The sequence below is a fragment of the Aquila chrysaetos genome, chromosome 3 (genome assembly GCF_900496995.4).
Source record: "Aquila chrysaetos chrysaetos chromosome 3, bAquChr1.4, whole genome shotgun sequence".
Lineage (NCBI taxonomy): Eukaryota > Metazoa > Chordata > Aves > Accipitriformes > Accipitridae > Aquila > Aquila chrysaetos.
Window position 1 is genome coordinate 37,512,939 of NC_044006.1, and position 25,166 is coordinate 37,538,104.

At 36.8% G+C, this 25,166-nt stretch overlaps 1 protein-coding gene across 3 annotated transcripts in view; it reads left to right on the forward strand.

Annotated features, from left to right (window-relative positions):
- ZNF385D (zinc finger protein 385D) overlaps positions 1–25,166 on the forward strand; it is a 268,932-nt gene that overhangs the window by 139,560 nt on the left and 104,206 nt on the right. For all 3 annotated transcript variants that reach the window (XM_030009653.2, XM_030009652.2, XM_030009651.2), the window contains one exon: positions 23,707–23,817. In XM_030009653.2, coding sequence (XP_029865513.1) covers positions 23,707–23,817 — 111 coding nt within the window. The remainder of the gene's footprint in view (positions 1–23,706; positions 23,818–25,166) is intronic.

A 25,166-nucleotide genomic window follows, 5' to 3' on the forward strand; every position in this document is an offset into this window, starting at 1 on the left:
CATAAACTTAATGGTAGAAACAACAAGCAATTGGACTGCCATAGACTTTTCTGGCTTTTACTTGGAAAAAACAGTTTTGGTACAGAGTGGGGAAAATAAATGTTGAAACAAATTACCAATATTTTTTTTACTTTAAGCTAGGAATTTATAGTCATCAGATAAACTTATTTGTAGTAATGGTAATGTCGGTTAAAGGATCAGTGCTGAAGATTAATTTATTTAAATATATTAGTAAGATCTGAGATATTTAACTTGAGGCCACTGCAATATAAAGAAAAAAAAAAAAGTCTGGCTTTTGGTTCTCTCACCTCTACATGCTTGACAGTTCAAGCATGTGTCAAAGTATGCCCCTAAACCTCTGGTGTAGAAGGATATAACCAAATCATATTATGACCTTTCTTGCAGAAATGTAAGTTAGAGTGGATGAGATTTATCTGACCTAAATTGATGTCTAAAAGCAAAGTGTCCTATTGGAACCAACCATTCAGCCCCTTCCAGAGTCAATGCAGAAAGATGGGTAGCCACAGAAAGCAACTTATCCCATCTGAGACACTTACCTGGGATGGCATTAACCATCTGCAAGAGGTGCTTATCTCCAATAAATCCTATACTGACTGTGCTGTCTTGAAATGCTATACCTGAGGTAGCCAGCTGACACGGGAAATTCCAGCCATATATTAGGAACAATTTTCTTCACAGTGAGTGCGGTCAAACACCATACTGGTTTTCCCAGGGAAGCTGTGGACTCTCCATCCTAGGAGATACTCAAAACTTCACTGGGCAAAACCCTGTGTGAGGGCCTGGACAAGGCTGCCAGTTAGTGCTGCATTCAGAACTAGGGAGCTGGAGCAGATGACATCCAGAAGCATTTTCTCAAACTAAATAATTCTGTGAATTCTAAAGGCCTACAGCAAAGCAGAGAGACTAAGGCTATTGTGTTCAGAGGAGATAAGAAACCATGAAAGGGAGGTAGGTGGTGAAGAAACAAAGCAGGAGGGATTCTGTCCAGCCTAAAATGCTGCTGAATGTTGCAGTTCAAGCAATGCAAGATTTATAGGGAGAAGTAATATATTGTGTCAGATCAACAAGCTAGCCTCAAGTGCATAGATTCTTTTTTTTCCTTTTTTTTTTTTTTTTCCCCCCTTCAGCTCTTGCTGGAATACAGGAGTCAAACAGAAAAAGTAAAGGATGAGATTAGAAGCAGAGAAGGTATATGAAAGATATTATGTGATGTTATAAGATAGATCTCTGGTTAAGACATGCTTTTCCTAAGTTTGTGATCATTGCATTATTGCTATTTTACTCTGGAGAGCTAAAATAAGATTTCCAAGTGCTCATAGTCTTGGTGGATCTCTGGCTAACTGTTTGTAAATGAATGTGGGAGGTTAGGGAGCAGGGGTAAAGAAAGATATCAGACACAGGGGTTGAACTGTGACAGACTATACTACCTGCTGTCCAAAGGATGACTCTCTAAATAAAGTTGTGAATCTTAGGACTGAGATCTAGAAACAGTGACTAGATTCTGTGCACAACTGAGTGCATGTGTGGCTTAGTAACACAGAATATTCAAAACCTGTTGGTATCTCTGTATGGTGATAGAACAAGATAGCAATGAAGTACGGATGGAAATTGGTGGTTTTTATTAAACTGTGGCATCATTCCCTACTGGATATTTACAAATTGTCTTTTCATCAAGAGGAGGCCACTTAGTAATTGAAGTTACATTTCAGCATTAAATTAAGGAATAGTAATTTCCAGGTGTTTGGTGCCTTGAAAGCAAAAGAAGTTAATACTGCTTATATACAATATTTCAAACTTCACACAGTTGCTTGAGCAGAACATATGCTGGTTGAGTGGTGCAATTAGAGATTGAGATGTTCGGTTTGGAAAATTCACGCTGTGAGGGAGAAGCTCACAATTAGAGCTTAGAGTTTGGTCTGCATTCTGCTTGCCAAAACATCTGCTGCAAAACGATGTCTTCTTCTGACATTGCATGAAATTAAATTCCTTTGATTAACTTTTTCCTGCAGTTTAATAACATTACTATTGAAATTCAGGAGGTTTGGCTTATATGTATTTTTTGGGTTATGCATTCTTATTTTCCTTCAGCAGTAAAATCAGGATGTGGTGTTCTGATCAGTGATAGACTATTCCCATCTGACAATGTTACCTATCATTGTAAAGGGCTGCCGTGTTTGTAATGTGCTAACCCTAGCATTCCTCTTAGTACCGAGCACTGGATTGCTTAAAGACTAATGCACAGGGGTAGGGAGTAGAAGCCACTGCAGTGGGCACCGCATAGACCCTCCTTTTTCAGATATCCATACACATAGAAAATTTAAATTTATCATGGTGTGAGTTGGGCATGGCCGTATAAATTCAAGCAACAAATGGTGTTCACTCGTTCGATAGATTTGCAGTTGAGAAATTTACTCTTCTTTCTATGCCTAAGTACGATGACAGCTAGAAATAGCCAAGGACTCCAGGACAATCACATTCTTGTAATACTATATTCTGCAAAAAGATGGGGATAAACTTTTCCATGCAGGTCTTCAAAACCAACTTGTTGCAAGCAAGAGTAGATCCTAATTTCTGAACGTCTCAGTCTTCAATGATTTTATCCTTCAGCAACCTGTGTACCTAATTTTCTCTTTCGTGGGTTAACTGAGGTGCAAAGACACTGGTATTTACTTCAGGTCCTACAGGAGATAAGTGGATGAACAAGAGAATCACCTGAATTCTTCTAAGCTGTGTAGTATCTACTTACTGCAGACCTGTCTCTGCAATGGGATGAGGTAGCTGCTATTTCCTTTCATGCACAAGACTGTGATATAAAGTGGAGATCTGAAAATAGGCCATTTTCAGACCCTCAAATGCAACACCTATTATTTTAAGATGATTTAAGCTGGTTATCTCCATTGCTCAGAGATAGCAAGTTTTCTTACGTAGTTTGGAAATGACTTAATGGTTTAGATACATGAGCTATGTCTTTCCGAGTCATTTCCAAATAGTAATGTTGGCTGTAACTAATTAGATTCTGCTTGATGTATTTTTAGTTTTAAAAGATTAGCAGAATCTTTTAACAAATAATATATTTTTGAGTACTCTTGTGGGGAGGGGACTAAAGGAGGGCATGATACCATATTTCACTGCACATATTTGCTTTAATCTGTATTGGTTATAACATTATAGGATTTTACATGTGTCCATTATAGCTGCTTTGTGTTGCTGCAGCCTCAAATAGAATTCATGTGTCTTTTCTAAAACAAGGCTTTGTTAAATGCTGTTAATTGTTATGTCAAGCAAGGATAGTTTAAAATGGAAACAATCAAATTGCTTATCAATCCATTTTTCTCCCAGAGTTAGCAAATGAATTCTGTAAGAACTAGTTCACTTTTCCCACTCCAAAATATTATTGGATTTTTAAGTTTAGGGTATCATCACTTAGGCAGACATTCTAGCTGAGTCTTAAACTAAATTCTTTTGATAAAACACACTTATTACAAGAAAATTCTTTCATTACTAGTATAAAAAAGTAATAAAAGAGGTATTTTAACTTTGTATTGTTCTGAAGTGGGACCTTCAGCAAACTGTATTTTGTATTTGAACTACCATTATGCATCTGATATAGCATGCTGCTCCATGAGGCAAGTATCACATCATCTTCTTTGTAATGTGAAATGGCTGAATACATCTACTGTTCTTGGAGAACATGAGTTGGAACACAAGCCTATCAGACCCAAAATGTTTGATCGGTTCCTGTCCTTAACTCATATTGTCCTGCAACTCATACAGAATGAATTCTGACCTAAGGTTTGTGTAGCTTGATTTATTTTATATCCATTTTACTTTTATTTTAAAAAATTTCCTCAAATCCCTCTGTTTGCAAATAAATGCAGGCATTGCTGGATGATGGAACAACATGTGAATTATGTTATCAATGAAGTTTCCTCTTCCTAATCAGGTGACATAAGTGAGAAAGGGTGGAGTAATGTGTATCTCCTAGAATTTTAATTAGGAGTAAACTAGACAAGGTGATTGTGATGAAAGTGTTTCGAAAAGGAGTACATTGCAAGACCTGTACAGAGAACAGCAGACAGAAGAATGAAGGAACAGACAGTTCTGAGCCTAAGGCAATTTTTTACTTCCTCCAAGTACATTAAAAGTAAAACCTTAAGTGTCTTCTGTCAACCTGTGCATTTGTTACTGTGCATATGAGGTACCCTACCTCTGAGTTACTGGTTTTCCACATTTTTGCATAGTAGTTTATAAGCTCTAGTATTATGCCTTCCTGCTTATGAATCTCACAGCAGAATGCCCATTTTCCTTCTTACTAATTTTATGAATATGTCATCATACGTCATCATTCAGTTCCTCATCTTCAAGATGAGTCCCTCATCTTCAAGGTCTTCTTCAAGACTCCTCCTCACCAGTGCCAATGATGTGACAGTGCCACCGTCCCACTCTCCATGTAATTAAAACTCTGTATGTGCTAGGGACAAGTTCAGGATGTGTAAAGCCCCCTGAATTCTGGCTGATTTTGGTTGACAAACAGGAGGAAGAGAGAAGAATCCTAAGAATGAAGTTCAAGTTATTACAGGTGGGGAGTCAGAAGGGTTAGGGAGAACTCCACATCTCTCAAAATTGTTTTGTGTGTTTGTACTGACATACCCTGGACCTCTCCAGTCATGTTTTTCCTGTAAATCTATGGCCTAAAGTGCTACCTGCTGCTGAAGAATAGAAGCTCTTGCTTCAATTTTTTGTAGGAATGATTGGTCTGCCATGGTAGCAAAACTGGACTTCTGTCATTCAGCAGTGTAAACACGGGATGGCAAAAAAGAGCAACTGTCAACAGGAAATGTGACTGTTTAAAACAGATTTTAAACACAGTAGACAGTATGTTGTTGCCACTTCGTTCTAAGTAACCCTTCACGGATATAGTAGCATTGGTAAATTAAGTTTGATCTGTTGTCACTTAAACATGGTTATGAACTATTCCCTGTTTATGAAAAAATGCTTAGGAAAAAAAAAAAAAGAAGAGGAAGAAGAAAAGGCACCACCAGAAATCAACCACAAATGCTTTGGAACAAGTATTTTTATATATGGCTGTGGAGAAGCTATGGGGTTTTGTGTGAATATTATATTTGCATAAGATTACCTGCTTGGTATTATTCTGGCTCAATAATGAAATCAACAAGGCTTCAAGGGAGGAGTAGGTATTGAAGAAAACAATGAAGGATATACACCTTATCTCTAGAAAGTATATTGAGGCTCCTTAGAGGAAAAAATGATGAGCTTGTCACCAGGACATATTGATGTTCCTGTTGCCATCTCAGTTATCAAGCTTATGTTTTGCAGGCCAGAGTCTAAGACCAAAACAATATTTAAGCCATTAAAAATTCCTGCATAGAGTGAAAAAGTGAGCGAATGGAGAGTGAATACTTAGACACATTGGCTGGGAAAATGTAGGAGGAAAAGTGTAGAAGGAAGGCTCTTCTCTCCTGGCTCACATTTAGATATTGCTTCCAAACAGGTGACTGAGTTCTCCAAGTAGCACCTAGAAAAATCTAAAAGCCAAATCTGCAGACCTTGGGTAGGCTTAATATTTCTCTTTACTTGTGTGCACCTTCTGGCAAAAGGTGTCCCTCTCTGCCTGTGAGGAACTGTTTGAGGCTCCTTATCAGCTTCTGTCATGGGCACCTGAAAGCACTTTCTAGAGCTGGTCAACTCCCATAGGTGTAGTGTAACAGCAACAGCAGCAATGAGATTCAGTTTGTTCAGCTGGGCCATTGGCACCCACCTAGAGAAAAGTACAAAAGGAGACACTTGTCACCTCAAAGGTGTATTTATGGAGGGTGGTAATTGTAACTGTCCCTGGGGAATCAGTGAGAACAGTGGGTGTTGTAGCAGGTCTGAGGTGGAGCAAACTGCAGGAAACGGGAGTCTTGTCTCCTGTGAAAATTGCTTACTAAGAGACTGGGGGGATAGGGCAGAGGCATACCCTTGTGCTACTGCATTGGCTGTTAACGCATATGTTGTGGAAATACTTTTTTAGACTGCTTTTCAGAGGCAAACTTACAGGAGAAGCTTCATAACATAAACAGCTTCCCTGGTTCTGTAACAGGAACAACTGAGGCAAAGATGGATAAATGGATAAGCAGTAGGTCCGAGATTAAACCTCTTTTTGTATCACCTGAGGAACTACTTCCTTTACAACACTTTGTTTGGCCTTGTTGACAGTAGGGAGTCCTTTCATCCATCTGTTCCGGTACTTAGCTACCACAGCCTTGAGTTACCAGCCTAACATAATAAAGTTGTTTATTCAGCAGATTCATTATTGAATTATGAAATCAGAATTAGTGGAATCTTGCAGCTTCTGCAATTACATCTATATTTTTGTACCATCATACAATGAACCTCGTTCATTTATTTTGACAAATGTATGTTAGCTGTAAAACAGCAGTCTATCACAGCATATTATTCAAATTGGTAATGCCTTACTTAAGATTAATAAGTTTAAAAATTAGGTGTTTATGACAACATCTGTAGGACCATGAAACCTTTGAAAGTGCAGTACTCTGTTTCATGTTGGTTGAAAAGTGGCTTACAAACTAGATAAAAGGAATAGCAGGTATTTTTAAGCAGAATAATATGGCAACAAACACATATTATAAGTAAGAATGACGAAGACTGCTTTTAGCATATCAACTACCTAAAAACTTGCTTTTCACACTGAACGTATTACAGAATCAACGCCACCTTGTCCAGCTCTTGGTAGAGTTCTCTGTAAGAGCATTCAGATAAAGCACCAAAGGATAGGATGTTATATTGGTGTGAATCCAGTATGGACTTCAGGCCCTAACTCTTCAAAGCATTTAAGCATGAATTTGCACATCAAAGGTATGCACAATGACCTGCTACCCAGCAACTTCTGGTGAATTAACACACTGCATTATAAATGACTAAAAGGCAGAACTCCACTGTGCAGAATGGTCAGTCCAGCTCTCTTTCTAACATAATGTTCATTATTAAAACCAAATAACCAAAGGGATTGAACCATATTATCATGTAATTGTCTTACTTATCTTCCTTTTGCATTACAAAAATATTTGTCTTTAACATGGTGTTTGAAGATACCTTTATGTGGTGTTTCCATTTGCTTTTGATTTTAGGTCTATAAATACCCTCCCTAGAAAAGAACTTATTTTCCTTTCTGTAAAGTTCAGAGCAAAAGCATATCGTTCAAGATGTTTATAAATTCCTAAACAGAGAGGTTACGGTGGGGAAGCCTGCCAGAACGTTCAGTATAGAAGCACAACTAGGCCCTGCAATAATGTGTCTTATGCTCTAGCATACAGAGCACCAGAGAAAAGCTCCAAAATGTGTTGTGTCTTTTTTAACTGAATATGCTTTGTAATCAGAAGCATTAAAAATAATTTTTTTAAAAAGCATTGATTTGAATAGAAATTATATGTGGTAGTTTTTAGTTATATTGCAAATACGCCAGACTGTATAATGGAAATATTGGACACTTACTTCAGCATTTACTGCATTGCAGTCAGATCCATCCTGACAGGGTTTATCTGTTATCGCATTCAATTCCCTCAGAAAAATGAAATTATGTATTTCTCTTTGTGCTCTCGAGGCAGCAAATTCAGTAGGTCTGTTGTATTTTTTGATTCTGGGTTTATAGACTTCTTTTCTCTGCAAGCTTATCAACATTTGTAAATCAGTATTTATTTCTAACAAACTTCTCTCGCCCTACTGCTTAAAATTCTACGATCCAGACAGGTAATTCTGAATGTGACTGTATTTTCTTTTGGGAGGTCATGGTGAAGTGACAAAGGGAGGAGATGATATTCATAGTACAGCATGTTAGAATACTTAGTGCTTATTCCTATAGCACTAGAATGGAATTCTTACCAATGTACAACATATTTTTATAGCAGTGTAATTAATTTTCTCAAGGGGTTAGGGACTTTTTTCCCTATGTGGTAAATTATGCTAAGTCTTTGTGAGTTAATTAAAAATCTTATCTGTTAATTATATACAGTGTGTGCAAAATAGCTGTTCATGTAAGTTCTAAAGTTAGGATTTTTTTTTTTGTCACTGACATCTTACTGGCTAAGTTAGAAAAACGTGCAAATATCCTAAATGTTGCTTTACAACTTCAATTGGAAAGCATTAAATTGTGATTAGTGTCAATCCTCATGTCTATATTATAAACTTAAAATTCATTGTGACTGACGTAGGGAGTAAGTATGCAACATAGAAAATGCCATTATTATTTAATGAATCTCACTTATATAAATACCAGTAATATTATTATTACCATTTTTGGTAGTAATATAGCATGTTGTAGTTATATACCATTTTTGGCCAGGGTCTGGGAAGATTAAAATCATCCTAATTCTATGATGTTTACTTGGAATAATACCATTACTAGTGATTCGAATGATTAAGTCTAAGCTGGATTTTTTAAGTATAAGTTCAGAATGATTAAGATTTTTGTTCTCATGGTGTAAGTAAACCTAAATATCTTGATATTGGTTTAAAACCACTAACTGCTACTGCCTTTAGTGAGGGGAATATTTTTCAAATGCAACAGTCACCATTTGATAATGATTCATGCCAAAGCTCATTTGTGTGTGTGTCTGTTCCTAGGAGACATAGGTCTCAGGAGAGTGTTTTGAGGGAGTTGGGGTGGGGTTTTTTTGTTTGTGGGGTTTTTTGTTTTGTTTTGTTTTCCAAAAAGAAGTGAGACATATAATAGCCTCTGAAGCTCTGGTGTTCATTGTAAGATTTATTCTCTGTTATTAGTTCCTGGTATGTGAAGTGATGGTGCATAGGTTCACAGGCAAGAAAATAAGGAGGATTTCAAAAAGGATTCTAAAGAACTGTGCAGCGCTTTTTATGTCATAAAGCCAAAAACAAAAGAGCCAAATTAAGATTGTGGTAAAGATTTGGTGGGAACACTTTTAAAACTAATGCAAGTACTGAATGCATAAAATCAGTAATCAAGTTGGGAGTCATATGTTGGGAGCAGCAAATGTGCTACATTATCTACAAAGATAACACGCAGTGTTCATTTTTCTTAGTAGCTAATTTAACTACCAGGTTTTTATTGCTGCTTCTGCTCAGTCCTTCCATTATTAGCTGAAGTAGACATTTCCTACAAAAGTTCATCCTTGGTAGTAATAATTTGCTGCCATATAAAATAAATGACTTAACGTAAAAGATTTTACTGATTGCAGTGCCGGTTGGCACTTTCTTGTTCTCTGTTGAAATGAGCGCAACACATTGTCTATTACAGCTGCACGACTACCCTGTGACCGCAGTGTGTTGCAAGTTTTAACATTATTGCTTCTGTATGTATTTTTCCCCCGTAAATTATTCTTTGCAGAAGAATGTTAATTAGTAACTGATAGATATAAAGATTGCCAGGGACAGCCCATTAATTCCATTTACCTTAATGGCACTTAGATCTTAGCTTGCAGTACAGCTGTATTCAGACTGGATTATAAATGTAATTTTTTGCATCATTAACTACCCTGATTAATCTTAGACAGCAAAAGCATAATTATAGAAACATAGGTCTTACCATGTGCCAGTTTAAACTTTTAGCTTTGCTCTTTTATATTTACATCATTGTAAACAACATAGGTTTTGAAAATTTAGTCTGGGGAAACAGTTTTTCTCCCTTTGCTAATAATTAACTGGTACCTTGTGGTAGTCATTTCTCATTTCTGCTTTTACTTGTTTTGGCGGGGGGGGGGGGGGGGGGGGGTAGGTTCTATTTTGTTTGTGGTTTGTTGGGTTTTTTAAGTGCTGTTTGTAACATGTTTTGCTTTTGACCACTGCAGTTACTGGATATCTGCATAGTAATTGACCACCATTAGCAAAGCGTTCATTCTGCTTAAAGAGTATTAAGGAAAGCACATGTAGCCTGTGTCTGATTTCTTTGGAGGCTCCACAGAGGAGAAACACACTGTCAGAAGATGTCATTCTGATTTTCACATTACAAGCGTCATGAATGCCCTGGTTAGAAGTCTGACAAACACTGTGTTGGGCCAAACGAGTACAAATTCAGATACCAACTGCAGACAAGAGCAGATTTGATGAGGTGCTGGTCTTCCAGAGAGCAGCCAGGAAATGGCGTGTTCTACCTGAGTTCATGTTTCATGTTAACAGTTGGGAAACCTGACCTGCCTGGTATCATAAAAGCTTTTGGTACGTGGGTTTTTTGGCTTGTTTTTCTTCAGGTTTGATCAGCAAGAGGCGGTGTAACTCTACATTGATTGTGTGCCTTTGGTGTAGTATTGATTGTGTTATCAATATAAAACCAATGTGACAAATCCCCACCCTGGTAATTGCATAACGCTACTTAAAGTGTTCAACTTCCAGTTGGAGTTAATAATGAGAAGGACAAGAAGTGACAGAAAGAAAGAGAATTTGCACTGGTAATGCCATTTCAATAATCATAAATCTGAAAGGAAAACTAAAAGCAGTTACTTGAATGACAATGTTTCAGAAATGCCATTTGTAAACAGTTAATGGATGGTTCTCAAAAACATATTGGATTTTTTAGGATCAGTCAACACTGCTGCATGCTGCGAATGTGCTGTGTGGCTCCTCCCATAGAGCATGAACTGAAGATCTTTTGAAGGGACAAAGAAGAAGAAAAACTTTCCAGTGATAAATTCAAATCAGTGATTGCACAGATGCCTTTTTTTAGTAACATGGATTTCTCATGTATGGAAGGGTCTGAGCAGATACAAGTCCATTTCAATATACGAACTACACTGTTGTTTTTAATTGTGTCCTTGAGTCTCCTGGCTTCCTCTTCTTTCAAGCTGTAGGCACAACCATTGCAGAGGCAATCTCCTACACATATTACAGGAGATTACCATAAGTACAGTTTTCTCAGTAGTGCCTGAAAAGGCAGCAGCACTTTTAAGAAGATACAGGAAAAGAAGAAGGGTAGCGGTTTGGAGCACTGAAGTTTGCAGCTGCTCCTGAAGGAAGAGTATTTTTTTAGTTATCCTATCCCATAGCAGAACTGTTTGTGCCTGCAGCTGCTCCTGAGAGCTGCCAGGGTAAAAGCTTCCCTGCCACTGGGTCAGACTGTCTTTTGAAACAAGAACCAAGAGCCACATGAAGTGTTGGTGAGGGCTTGCCCAAGGGCACTGCTCTGAGCTAGGAAGAAGGGCTTGGTGGAGGAAATGGTGGGTTCAACTCCACATTCAGGCACAGCCGTCCGCGATAACCTTGAACTATTACTTACTCTCAGTTCCAATCTGTAAGATGAGGATAATATTTCCTGGCCTTTTAAGTGTGTCACAAAGATCCTGGTCACTAATGATTAGTGCTGGCACATGAATGTGTGCAGTTACGTAAGTATTAAGGTCTGGACATAATTGCAAAGCTGAGATCCAAGATCAAGTCTTGGTTTGAACTTGTTCATCAGAGTGTCAGAATAAGCAGGAATAAGTTCTGGTGGATAGGGTTCATCTCATATAACTACAGTATAAAGCTAAAAGAGCTTTATAGTAGCAGGAGGAATGTAATTTTCATTGGTGATGTTATTGTTATAATCACAGATAATTAAATGGGTAGAAAATAAAACCAGTCTTAGGGCTGAGAGACCTACAGGCATCTAAGAAGATAGAAGCAAACCCTCTGGGGTTTGCACTGCACTTCTGGTGTCTTCTTCATTTTTTCAGAATTCTTTCATTAGTTGCTGCCATTTCATCAGGTCCCTTTTACCTATTCTGTGTTGTAGATATCTCTGGGGCAGAGCTTTTACTATAAAAGCAGAGGCAATGCACCCATACGGTATCCATAGGCATCAAATTATATATTAAAAAATGAATCCTTCAAAAATAACCAGAACTGGGCTATTTGTGGAGTTTCTTTTCTGAAAAGATATGCTAGCAGTGCAGATGTCTTTAAGTACTTGACTTGCAGGCAACAACTAGACAGTTCACAGGCAATAAAATTGCCTGTCTTCACATCCATAGGTACTTGTGTGAGGTACTCCAGACATACATGATTTTGAATCAATTATGCTTGTGCTGTCTAGTGCTAAGGCATAAGGCTGTGAATGAGAACAAGTGGATTTGCCAAAAGTTCTAGTACAGCTCAGTTTTCATATGTTAATTACCTGCTTGTAAGTGGTCATCATAAAGCACTGTGAAATACTCAGATGAGACTTCCTATTGTGTTTAAGTTCATAATATACATGAAATTATTTTCAACCTGATTAATTCAAAATACTCAATGGCACCCTAGCTTCCCTGAATGTTAAAGTGATACTGCCCTTCTGGCTGGGGGTCGGCTGAGGAGATGGAGGAACTCTCAAGGCCACTGACCAGCAGTAGCTCAGTGTCTGCCTGCTTCATCCCTTCCTTTTTGCCCAAATTCTGGTTCCCATCTGCATGTATTAGTTCATTTGGGGTTCCACCCTGGAGGAACACACAGAGCATCCCTTCTTATGCACTGGACTATAGCCTGCACCACAGTCCTCACATGGTCAATGAACCTCTGACTACCTTGTGTGTGTCAGGATCTGTACATCACCAATATAGTCAGAACTGAGTTGGGATAAAGGCATCCGGTTTGAGTTTACTTGACCTAAAATCAGGGAGAGACCAAAATCAACATGAAGTAGCTTTAAACAATCAGAGAATTCAAGAAAAGAAGTGAACTAGGTCCAAGCCAAATCACTAATAGAAAGAAACCATGTCACAATCAGCCATGACGGTGAAGGAGTGTATGAATTCCCCCTTCTCATACTGTCCTTTCACAACAGAAAAAACAGAAGTAACTAAAGTAGTCCTGGAAACTGAAGGCCCCTACTACCTCCACGTTTGTGACTTTGTAGGTATATTAACATTTATTTATGGTAGTGGACTCCTGGAAGGAGTGGAGATTGCTGTTTTAAGACTGTTTTGAGATATCTTGAATTTTTGGGCTAGTATTTCTGTATGCACACAAGTAACAACAGGTTTTCTTTCCTTCCTTTGTTTCATTTTGTTCTGGCTTGAACTACAAAAAGCTCAGAAGTCAGGGTCAGGATGGTACTTCCCTGGCAATACTTTTTTCTAAATTTTAATGTTGACATATCATTCACATAAAACTTCAAAGGTGAAATTGCACAGAAAACATACGCTGTTAACTTTTAATCTTTTTCCAAATGATATAAAAACATGCTGAGAATTATTTAATGCATTACATTTCAGAGACAGGTAGGAAGGGATTAAAGCACTTCAAGTAGTGAATGAGCCATAACTATATTCTCCACAGCTGTTCAGTGCACTCAGGATCGCACTAATGATTCAGTCACTAAGACTGACAGGAGACTTGGAATGAACCTCAGTGACAATCTGTAGAGAATTACTCAGAAAGTACAGTCACAATGTGGGTACCCAGTGCAGGTATAAGTGTGTTCTCTTCATCAAAAGGGAATATAATTTCGGTTTTGTACCATGAAGAAAATGTGAGATGTTTCAAACTAACTGGTGGGGAGTTGGGTCGGTAAAGTAATAATCTCCATTTGTTCTAAATTATTTCTCTTCTGTCTTTTTCTACTCTCTGTTTTCTTGAGGAGTCTGAAGCAGAAATTGGGTTGATCTTAATTTTGCAGTTACAAATACCTTATTAAAATGCAAGCCACCTTCTGACCACCTATTTCTCTCATCTTCCTGGGATCTTGCTCAGCTTAGTACCAAATTCTAATGTTGTTTATGCATACCTAGTTACTAAGCACAACAAGGTTTATTTTCATTATTATGTAAGCTCTCAAACTATATCAAGAGTATTTACTACATTTCTTTTCCATTTTCCAATTTCATATTTATCTCTCTCTTAGTGGAAGTGAGTTTCCTGAACACACAGTCTCATCCTGGTTCAAAAATTCAGGCAGTTTTTAGAGCTAATAATGTTATGGAGGAAGTAAGCAGGTTAATGACTTCTCCTATGGACCATAATCTATGAGCTGAGCAAAGTTAAAATATTTTTCACATGCAAGGAGATCTAATGCTCTTAGTTATCTGTATGAGGACTATGAATATAGCTGTGCACATTATTTACCCTCATACTTAACCATTACCTATTCTAAGAGTATATTCAGCTGCATGTGCAAACCATAGCATTTCAGTTCCCATATGTGAAGAGTCTGGCGAACATTATTTTTCTGTGTTGACTGCTGGTGATGAAATCAATTTATATAAAATTGTCTTGAATCTCAAGATGTGAGGCAATATGATGACAGCTGGTCACATAGTTTTGTATCCTTGAATTTTCTTCAGAAGGACAGTAGAACATTTCTTCTGAGAAAAGGGAATGGAAACGTTTTATGTGCTTTTTTTCAGTGCTGACCTAAAAAAAGAGAGAGAAAAAAGTGCCTGTGGTCAAATAATTATACCAGCAAATGACGTCTACACTTGCACCTGAAGTGAAATGCTTCTACCAGATTCTGAAGACAGACAGACATCTGTTTAAGAACTGGGAGAGAAATTCAAAAATTTTCTAATTAGTCTTATGAAGGGTTGTCAGACACCTAGTGGCTAAACAAGCAGAGCAGCTTTGGTAAATGTTTCAACTGAAATGTTGAAGTGTTTTATTCTGAAACAGTTACAAAATGAAAATCTGAAAAATTCCCATCTCTCCAGGATTCAACTGTTGTATTTTAGCCTTTGGTTTATGAAAATATTTGCACACTCACACCCTCCCCACCAACACCTGGGATAAAAATATATGTCACCATAACATTTTTTTTCCTTTCATGGTGTGAGGTATGGATTAAATGATGTCTTTGGGTCCCTTTTAGTCTCTTATTCTCTGGTTCTACGAGTATGGCTTAAGAATTGTAACTTCTCCCAGTGTTAAAACTGAACTCACTAAGACAGATTTTGAAATGTGTTGAAATGTTATAAAAGTATAGATTTGATAGAGTATTTTAATAATGTCTGAAGCATCCTTTGGACTTTTTCAGGTAAGAATGTACATTTTTTAAACAGTCTATTTATATTCTACACCTTAGTTCTTAATGGTTTCTTTGGAGTCACCAGAATAAAAATGCTAAAGAAGAAGAATTTTTAAAATAGACTAAAAAAAGCATAGCAGCTTGATCAGGAAGGGTTGCATTGCAGAATTATTTTCCCACTCCTTAAACACATATATACGCAGTCACTTCTCTGAAAAGTGTGTAGTAGTTTGCAGAGACCACTTTGGACTCTCATACTTGTGAGTAATTCACTTGTAAAAGTGAATCAAGTGCCTGTCTGCCAGTTCTCTGTCCGGCACACATCCTGCTTTTATTATTGTTGTGATTAGAAAGACCCACTATTATTAAATACCAATTATAACATTTGGTCCAGTTTTCTGAAATTCATTCACATATGAATGATGCTATTGGGAATTTGTTGTGTAACCCTCATTATGCCTGCCAACCTTTTGTTCCAAGCTCTTTTCTTAAGCACAAAACATGAAAATGCCCTTAGGTTTTTTTTTAATGTGTTCTTTTTCTCATGAGTTTATTTTTGCTTTGTTCTTGGTTGAAGCTGAGAAAACAAATGGCATTTGTGAACCTTAGGTTTTTATCTTTATTGGTATCTTTAGAGAGATCTTTAGAGAGACTATAACATTTATCTCTTTTTGTTTTAAGCAATTGTTTTGGGTTTAATCATATTTTACTGTCTGCCACTGCTCATTTAAGTGAGCAGCTGAAAACAAACAATCCACCCCTTCTTTCCACACCACTTTGGTAATGCCTACTGGAAGTGGAGTGAGTAATTCTCCCACTTTCAAGGTGGTTTGTTTCATGTTAGTCTCTTATGCTACAATTGTTGTATTGAGCATTGGCCACTGGATAATTGAGCAATATGACAAACATGGTACATTTGGTTGCCTTTCATCTTCTCTCCTTTGGGAGAATCTTTTAGGTCTGGTAGAATTTTGTGTGTCCTTTGGATCAGCACTGGGGAGCAATCATGGTTTTGTAATTCGGAAGATTATTATCCGTGGTATTCTTGCTCTGTTTGTTGAAGAAACTGGAAAACATGTTTTGAATAAGATGGGACTGAAGAAAAAGAAAGGCCATCCCATTCCACAAAACCGGTTGATTACCACCCTGGAGAGTTTTTCTGAGATGCGAGGCAAGTCACTTAACCCAAAGTTTTCTCAGACATTTAATGGATTGTGAGTCCAACTTGCAGTTGTAAGGCTGCACTGAGTCTGTGTAGCACCTTCACAGATGAATCTGAAGTCAGGAGCTGTGTGGTGAATATACGAAAGGCAATATAATAGTACTATGAGGTATCTTAAATTGGGTAACGAACTAGTTTACACTTTTATTCTTAATTTCTGAGAAAATACCATCTTTTCTCTAACAAAGAAGTTTTGAAAATAAGTTAATTATACTTGTAGAGTACTCACATCCTGTGTTGAAGACTGTAGGAGAGCCAATCAATAGGCTGATAATTCCCATTGGGAGTGAGGTTTCAGCTTTATACAGTAAATGAGGTCTGGGGCTATTCATTGAACCCCTTGGACAAAACACAACATTGAACAGTTGCTCATTAAGTGAACATTGTCCATCTTGCGGAAAGAAAAAAAGAATCTTTCAGGAAAAATATGCAAACATACTTAAAAAATGTAAATTCATAAAAGTGTTAAATTAAGGCTTATAGGCATTTCATGTTTTTAAGGGCTTGATCTGCAACCTTAATGTTCTTTTAGCACTCTGTGTTTCTGCATTTAGCATACGTACACATACATACGCACATTTGTTCCAGTTTGACAGTCCTTCACGTGTTGTTTAGTGTGTTTGATTAGCATAATCACTGTGTGATTATCTCTCACTAGCCTTAGCATATGCAAATTCTTGTCTTTTGACTGACAACCATTATTAGACAATCAGAGTATAAGGATTTGCATAATCTCTGTGGTTACAGTATGTGTGTGCAATGCCACTGTGAATGCAAATCCTTTTGCTCTGACTGGTTTCTGTATATTCAAGCAGTTTTCCAGAAATACTGCTGCTGCCTCAGCATCTCATTGCCAAGTGGAAAAATCTACAAGAAAAAAAATTAAAAAAAAAGAAAGCAAGAGAGAAATACTAGAGTTACATCAGAAAGGTGACTAGACAACTGCTACAATTAAATAGCTCCATTAAAAAAAAAAGGAAAAAAAAGACAAATCCTTACACTCTTGTAAGATTTCAACAAGAGAATAAAAAGTTTACTTTGGGAATTCATTCTGAAGTACTATTCAAGTTACATAAACCAGTTACATTGTTTGGGAAGTGACTACAGTTTTCTTTTTGATAGATACCACTTTTTAAAAGAAAAGTAATTCTTGTGTAAATATTGCACTTTATTGTAGTTGTTGCAAGTATTTTATATTAATTATTTTATATTTAACTAGGTTAAGTAATATTTCTGGTTTATGTACATGAAAAGCATCAGGTTAGTTCTACCCTGTTTCATTGATAAGAGCAGAAACGGTAGACACTAAGAAAAGATGTGTAATGCTGAGTTCAATTCACTGCATAATTATTCATCATAATTACTAAGGCAATACTGAATAAATTAGCTGTAAAAGGATAAACCATGCATGTTAGCACATCTAGAACATGTATTTTAACCATTTGACATCATATTGTTCTACTTGCACATGAAACCAAAATATTGTTGAACATTCTTTTTTTTGTGTTTAGTTATGCTTACTAAGCTCTTTCCCTCATTCCTTTTGAATTGTGTTCCTTGGTTAGTTTGTAAGATTCTTATTCACAGATTAATGTGATGTTGTAAAAAAAAAAACTGGACTGCTAGCCCTAACAATGGAGCATATTTCTTATGGAAATACAGAATGTCAGATATAGTTAGGATCAAATCACTGAGCTGCTGTTGAACTGTTCTGCTTCTGACCTGGACACCACTATATTAAGAATGCGTCAGGTAGATTGTAAATTATAGGTCTGACACTTCTGGAAAGCATCAGACCTACTACGCATGCTGCACAGATTTTTTTTTTTTTTTTTTTTTTAACATGCACAGTTAATAAATACTTTCAAGAGGTTTAAGATGGATGTGCACACACAGAAATGAACTGCAATGTGTGACACCTAGTAGGTCCAATACTTCCTGGAAGTTTTAGACTTGTTGCACATGTTTTGTCCAGCTTGAATGTGCAGCTGTAGTAGATGCCAAGTATCTCCTGGAGAAGAAGGAGCTACCACTCAGCTGAACTATGTCCATAATATGGGCATTCTGTACGAGTAATATAAGGCTGAATGTCCAGCAGTTCTCCAAAACATCAGAGTTTCTGCCTAAGTAAAAGTATAACAACATAATAGAATAGAATAGAATATTGCTGCATCTGTACAATTGACCAACAGGATTGCAGGGGAAATGATTGTGAATTCTTGCTACTACTGAGATCAGAGAGGAACTTCTCAATTCTCAATTGGAAATAGTCAAATTATGCCCTGAGAAAATTTCTGGTTCAAAAAGTCCCCCAGCTATAAATGACAGTGTCTTTACATGATTGAGGAGCTTTCCTGTAGCTTTAGTAACTGCTCTTCTGTGTTTCTACTAGTATGTCACAATTATAATGCAGTACGCAGTTTTGTGTTTGAACTGTTTGGTATTAAAACTGCATGATGGATCCGTCATGCAGTTTTAAAAATGGATTAAGCCACCAGTAAGTATAAACTGTGGAGGATATGATAATATTTTGTTCTTTTTTGCTTGGTAGGGCATTGTGTATGTGGTTGGTACAGGATTTACACTGTTTCCGATGCTCTTATTAGTTTCACTATTTGTTGGAACATAAGAGAATGAATGAAAGGAGCCCCCACTGAGCTATCTTTATTTCTTATCAATTTACAGTGAAGATGTTCAAATAAGTCTCAACTCATATGTGGAAATATTAATACCTTGCCTGCAAATATAATACAATTACAGTGTGCTTGTTTGACTTAATTTTTGTACTTACAATTAAATATGCAGACATGTGATAAGAAACCGTACTCAAAATATCATTCCTCTGATGCTGTTTTCATTGTAACATTGCATTGTGTTAGCATCTGGATTTTAAGAAGTTCTGAGGGGTGTTGGTAGCTGTGTCACTGAATTCACTTACCCACTCGAGTAATGGAGGTCAGTCTTCTGGTGGGTAATTTTTCTGTAAATTACCACTAAAATGGTCTACAGCAATTTTTTCCTGAGAGCTTCAATGACCTGCCATGTTTTTCTGCTCACTTAGTATAGGACCCTAGTGATCTGAGTCAATCTTTTGCAGCTAATTTCTTTGGCTTTGAGGTAAAAATACTTTCTTACTTATGTGATTGTTTTAGGCCCACCATATGTTCTGAACAAGCTCTGGTCATCCACATTATCTTCATCCTTTGACCTGGATGCCTTTATTTATAGACATTAGTGCAATTCCATTAGTTTATTGCCAACCTCAAGCATTTGAAATGCTCATGTCATGCCCCCTGGTTTTAATACACAGTTAAAAAAAAATAAAATAAAAATAACTCCTTTGCTTTATATTCTGTTGTGATTTGAGCCTTTATGGATCAAACTTGTGTGCTTTCCTTTGCTATCAGTTAGTTGTTGTTGTTTTTAAATTGGGCATGCTCTTACGCCTCTGGGATAAGAAGTCACATAAAAAGGACTAATAAAAGTTATATATATTTAAAATTATATATATTAAAAATTTGTTGAAATTCTGGAGGACCTATGTGTTTGAATTTCAGTTTCAGCATAAAAAAAGTCTTCCAAAAAAAACCCCCAAACCAACAACACTTAGTAATTACTTGTGGAAATTATGTAAAATTTACATTTCCAAAGGATCAAATTTCTGTGTAGGTAAAATTTACCAGCCCGGGTTCTGCCTTTTTCAGATATTTAATGGCATTTAATGAGGTGCAGACTTGGCCACAGAAGGCCTTCAAGGGTAGCGGTTATGGTGAATCTGGAATAGTTGCCCAGGCAGGTTGGATAACATGGGATCTCCTGGGTCAAATTCTTGGTGATTTTGCAGTAGATGTTTCATCCAGAAAGTTCATGCAACAGCTACTGCTTTCATCTGCAGTCCCCAAAATAAAAAGCTCTTTCATGCTCTATGGAAAGCACAAGAACAAAGAGCAACGTGGCTAAGGTCATTGGTCTGACAAGGTTGAATCTGAAACAAGCATGCAAAACCAAATGAGAGCGGTAAGGTCAAAGCTAAGAAAATGGAGTAAGGGGCCAACTTCTGCCGTGCCCTCGGTTTAAGCCTGGATTTTGCTGAAGTATGGTAAGCCCCTGAAGATCTTGGGAAGGGAGTACAGTATTTGATCAAAGAAAGTAAATAATATCATGTTGCCACAAATTTCACCTTGAATAATTAAAACATAGGCGATATTATTGCTGTGCATTTTATGTATTGAAAACAAAAATGAACTGAATGAAATATGAAACCTTTCATATTTATCTTCATTGCCCAAACTAACAGTTACCCTGTGGTTTGCAGTGAACCTTGAGCGACATGCTATCCCTAGACTGACCACAAGGAAAAAGTGTGACACAGCCTGCGTTACATAGTAAGAGATACCTAGTGCTGGATAGTATAAAAGCGAAAGGTAGCGAACAAGTCAAACACAGGGCAGCTCACCCTCTTTGTGTTGTAACTTACAGTGCAAATACATTGGTGAGAGGAAGTAAGGGCACATCTTGCAAACCTTTGACAGCTGAATCAATCTTTCATGTGAATTGCAAACCTCTCTGTCCTTCACTGTAAATGGGAATAAATTAAATCAGTTGCATCTAAGAAATAAAATAAAAACCCAGCAATTGTAATATAGGACTAGTAATGAGTAAAAAGCAGATTTTATCAAAGTTTATTGTGATAACTTTTATTTTGAAAGCAAATACCACTTACATAAGTTGAAATTTATATGTGTAATTAGTAACACTCAGTGAGTCTAGAAGTGCTTGGAGATTCTGTTAAGTATCTCACCACTTGCTGATTACCTCAGCTATGTGATATTATTTCCCTTTTTATACTTCCCTGCAATCCTTGCTCTCTATTTTTCTGGCAATCAGCTGCTGCTCTTTGTTCCTTTGACTCTCAGCAGGGCTCGTCTCTGTCTTCCAGTGTCTGTGAGATCTGAGTGCTTATCATGCTGCACCTAAGTATCCTGTTACCTCTCACAAATTTCCTGCATAAAACTTCTGGAGGCTTATCTGGTGCTTTTGGATGTTTATTTGAAATGTATGGATTGCTGGTGTTTCCCCAAACGAAACCTCCAGGAAAAAATAATAATGTCAAATACCCTCCAGCATTCTGCCCCAACTTTATTAGAATCTGGGGCTAAGTTTTGAAGTTTAATTCTGCTATGCAGTATCAAAGAGCAATTGGCAGAGAACGGATTCTTACTTTGAAGCAGCTTTTCTTAATCAACTTGGAGGCTATCCAGAACATTTCTTCATTTAGAGCCACAAACACAAATCACCCAGTTCACAATAAGGCCGTGTAGCTGTATATCTAGAAGTCTGCATCTTTAGAAAGAGAAAGGAAAGTGTGCAGATGGATTTCTGTATCAGCAGATAAACAGGAAAAAATCTGTGGAGTGATTAGGAAAGAAACTCCCCATTTTTCCATGAGACCAAAATAAAATTAAATACAAAATAGACCAACTATTCCACACATTCATGATTTTTCTCAATTCTGAAAAATTATTTGTCTCATTCTCAATATGTGAGCATCATAGAAATCCAACCACATTTGGAGCTAGAATTCTTACTGTGAAGATGGGTAAATCCAACTCAAAAAATTAGTTGTTCCATCTTACGAACCATGGTGGAAGCTTTCATATAACCTTTAGTGAGCTTCTTTGGTGGCTTTCTTAGCTTATGGCACTTGTGAGATAGCATGAAAGAGTTTAACATGTTAACACTGAAGGCTAAACTAATAGTATGTCACAACTGTTGTTAATATGAAGGCAAACACTTACATTGGATCAAAGAATGCACAATTTCATGTTACCTTGTGCTGACTTATTGATATATCTGAACTTGAGGTTTCCCCGAGTATTTTAGACCTGCAGTGGCAAAAGAAACAGTGCCTACATTTCTGTAGAAATGTAGGCTAAATTTCTCCAAACTTCAGCAGCAGTGAAGCAGTATGCTCTACACAGCATGCTGTAGTGTTTCAGAGCTTGATATATTCTGACCTTAGCCATCAGTGTTATTCTGGGGTTATGTTACAGTGAAATCCCTAGTTTCTAGGTGGGATTGGTGTTTTTTTATGCTGGTGGTTGCACATATGTATGAGGCATTTCACTTTCACATCAAATTGAAGAGGATGTTCAAACTGAGCATTTCTTCCAAACCTTTATCTGAAGCTCTGCCATTTTCCTTGTTCCTTTTTTTTTTTTTTACCAATCTTGAATTTCTTTTCAAGAGGAATTAGTTTAATGACCTATTTCATATCTGACACTGAACAGCTGTCAGGTGATGCAAAATTTCTGTAGTGATCTGTTGTGGATTCACTGCAATAGAGGCCATGACTGTCTACCATTACAGCTTCCATGAATAATTGATTACTCTAAGGAAAAGCTCTGATTATTTATCAAATAACCCTTTGCTAACAGACTAGAAAAAAGTGAATCATGGGGGCATGAGCATAGAAGAAGGGTTTTTTTCTCAAGACACATACAAATTATGCTGCTTGAATACTTGTTATCATCAGAGTTCAGCAATTAGTTATATTTGCATCAGCAAAATCTATGAATTTTTAACAATACAATTTAATGATAAAAACTGTCAGTGGCTTTACCAAGTTGCTGTAAAGCTATTACTAGATTTTAAAAATAGCTATCAAATGCTTCTTGTGAAAAAGAAATATAAATAATTTTGACCGATGAATTTGGGGAAGTTGATTTCAATCTTCCGTGTAAAAAGTCTCGAGTAGCTTTTGTAAAATTCTCTGCCAAAATGGTATCTTTTTTTATGGGACCCTGACTTACAGACACTGCCAGATCAGCATTCTGGTAGAGGTTAGGTCAGAATTATGCTTTTCATGAAAGTCAAAATTCATCCTTAAAGTAGGGTTTATTCAAAATAGTTTCTTCTAAATGGCTGTGAAAATAATCTTTGGAGGATTTTGATTTTTCATAGGTTGTGTAGAAGTTTTATGGAAAAGATTAATTTATTGGTTCCTGGGAAATTATTTTTTTTTTTCATAATACTGAGCTATTGTGTGTTATCCTGGAATTATTTGTATATAATATTCCTTCACATTTTCATTGATCCTTTTCTTAGTAATTTTATTTAAAATATTCTTGTTTCATTTAGTGAGCTAGCTTTGCTATGATATAAAAAACATAAATTGGTGTTTTGATAGGTAAACTTGTTCAGCGTTTACAGCTTTTAGCTTTCTTCAGTAAAGGGAGATTGGTGCATATAGAATTGAACTGAGGATATGTACTTCAAGATAGCTAATGACTAATGACACTTTTCTTTGTTCCTGTCTGTATTACCTCTTTGTAAAACTGCATGAAGAAGAAATATTCATTTTCAAGGAAAAGTAATAGTTTTCTGTAGTGTGGGGTATGGTATCACATGATGCAGAATCTGTTTTGAGACTATAGATAGTGTAGCATACAGTGGAACAGCAGAAGCTTTTATTTTCCTTTTTCTTCTCTCTTTACAGATGGACCCAATTCAAAAAGCAGTAATAAATCATACATTTGGGGTTCCTCTTCCTCATCGAAGAAAGCAAATCATATCTTGCAACATTTGCCAGCTGAGATTTAATTCTGATGTAAGTTGATCATTTTGTATCAATTAGAAATATGTACTTATTTTCTAGGATGTGCCATAATTTGCGTAAATTGAACCTAAATGAAGCGTTGTGATTTCAGTTTGTGGCTCAGCAGATGAAGAGGCAGTAGGATGCTTCAAACACACACAATTATTTGGCAGTGTTTATACACCCGGCCAGATTTTCCCTGCGGATGTATCCCTGCAAGCTCATCAACTTCAGTTGTGCTGCACAGAGTGTAAATAGGAAAATGGACTGATTCGCTACTTCTAATAAGGCTGAAATATTTGCAGGGTCCTAATTCTTCTACCAGTCTTGGTTATGTTTGTGTTCCTTTTCAGCCTGTAAATATTAGAAGTTATTCAGATATACTTAGAGTCCTTGTGGATCTACCTTCTTTTTTCTACCCTTACAACAGTATCTCTGTCTCGCCAGAATTGTATTTTAATGTTCCTGTCCTGTACAGGTTTAAAAAAAAAAAAAAAAGCAGGTGATTTTTTTGTCTAGTGTCTCCTACCTTATGTCCTCTCACTCCTTCAGCAATGAAGTAGAAAAAGCTGAACTGGAGATGGTCTTTAATATACAGAGAAAACCTGTCCCACATAACTACCCAAGGAAGCTGTGCTGTGGTGCTCCTTGCCAAGGAATACCTGTTCTGTCACAGAAAAGCCTCTTAGAATTTAACTCCTTTATATCCTTCTCCAGGATCATTGTGTGTGCAGACAAAACCTGAACTAGTACAATGTATTTTCTTCTGCTATTCTAGTCTTTCCAGGAAGTTTCTTGACATGGACATCACTGGTGGAAACTTATCTTTCCCTGCCAAATGTCTTTCCTTTACTACCTGTTGTACTAATTTAAATGTGGAAGTTGCTTCTGTCAGAATAAAAATATTTGAATTTAGAGTGAGGTCTAACCCAAAAACGTCCATGAGGTTCCTTCCTCATGTTAGTCATATGAAGAAGTGAAATAATTCTTGTGTGCTGCTGCTTCTTTGTAGGCAGCTATTTATGTACTATTTGTACCTATTTTTGGTTTATCAGTTATTTATCAAAGCCATGAACTTGTCAAAAACTTAAATTGAACCTTGAAGCCTTCTTTTAAGGATTGGCCACCTAGGGATGAAAACAATGCCGCTCTCTTGGTTCCCCTCACCTTTTTATTCCTTAGAAATAATTTTAACAAAATCTCAGTCACAATTTCCAGACCAGTCAGCATCATGTACTTACTTTCACTGATGACTCCAGGTTTTCTAGTTTATGGACTGTATGGACATCTTCTTCTTCTAACACTGACATAATTCCCAAACAGTGGTGTAAGGAAGAGTAATACATTCTCTGGAGCTGTCG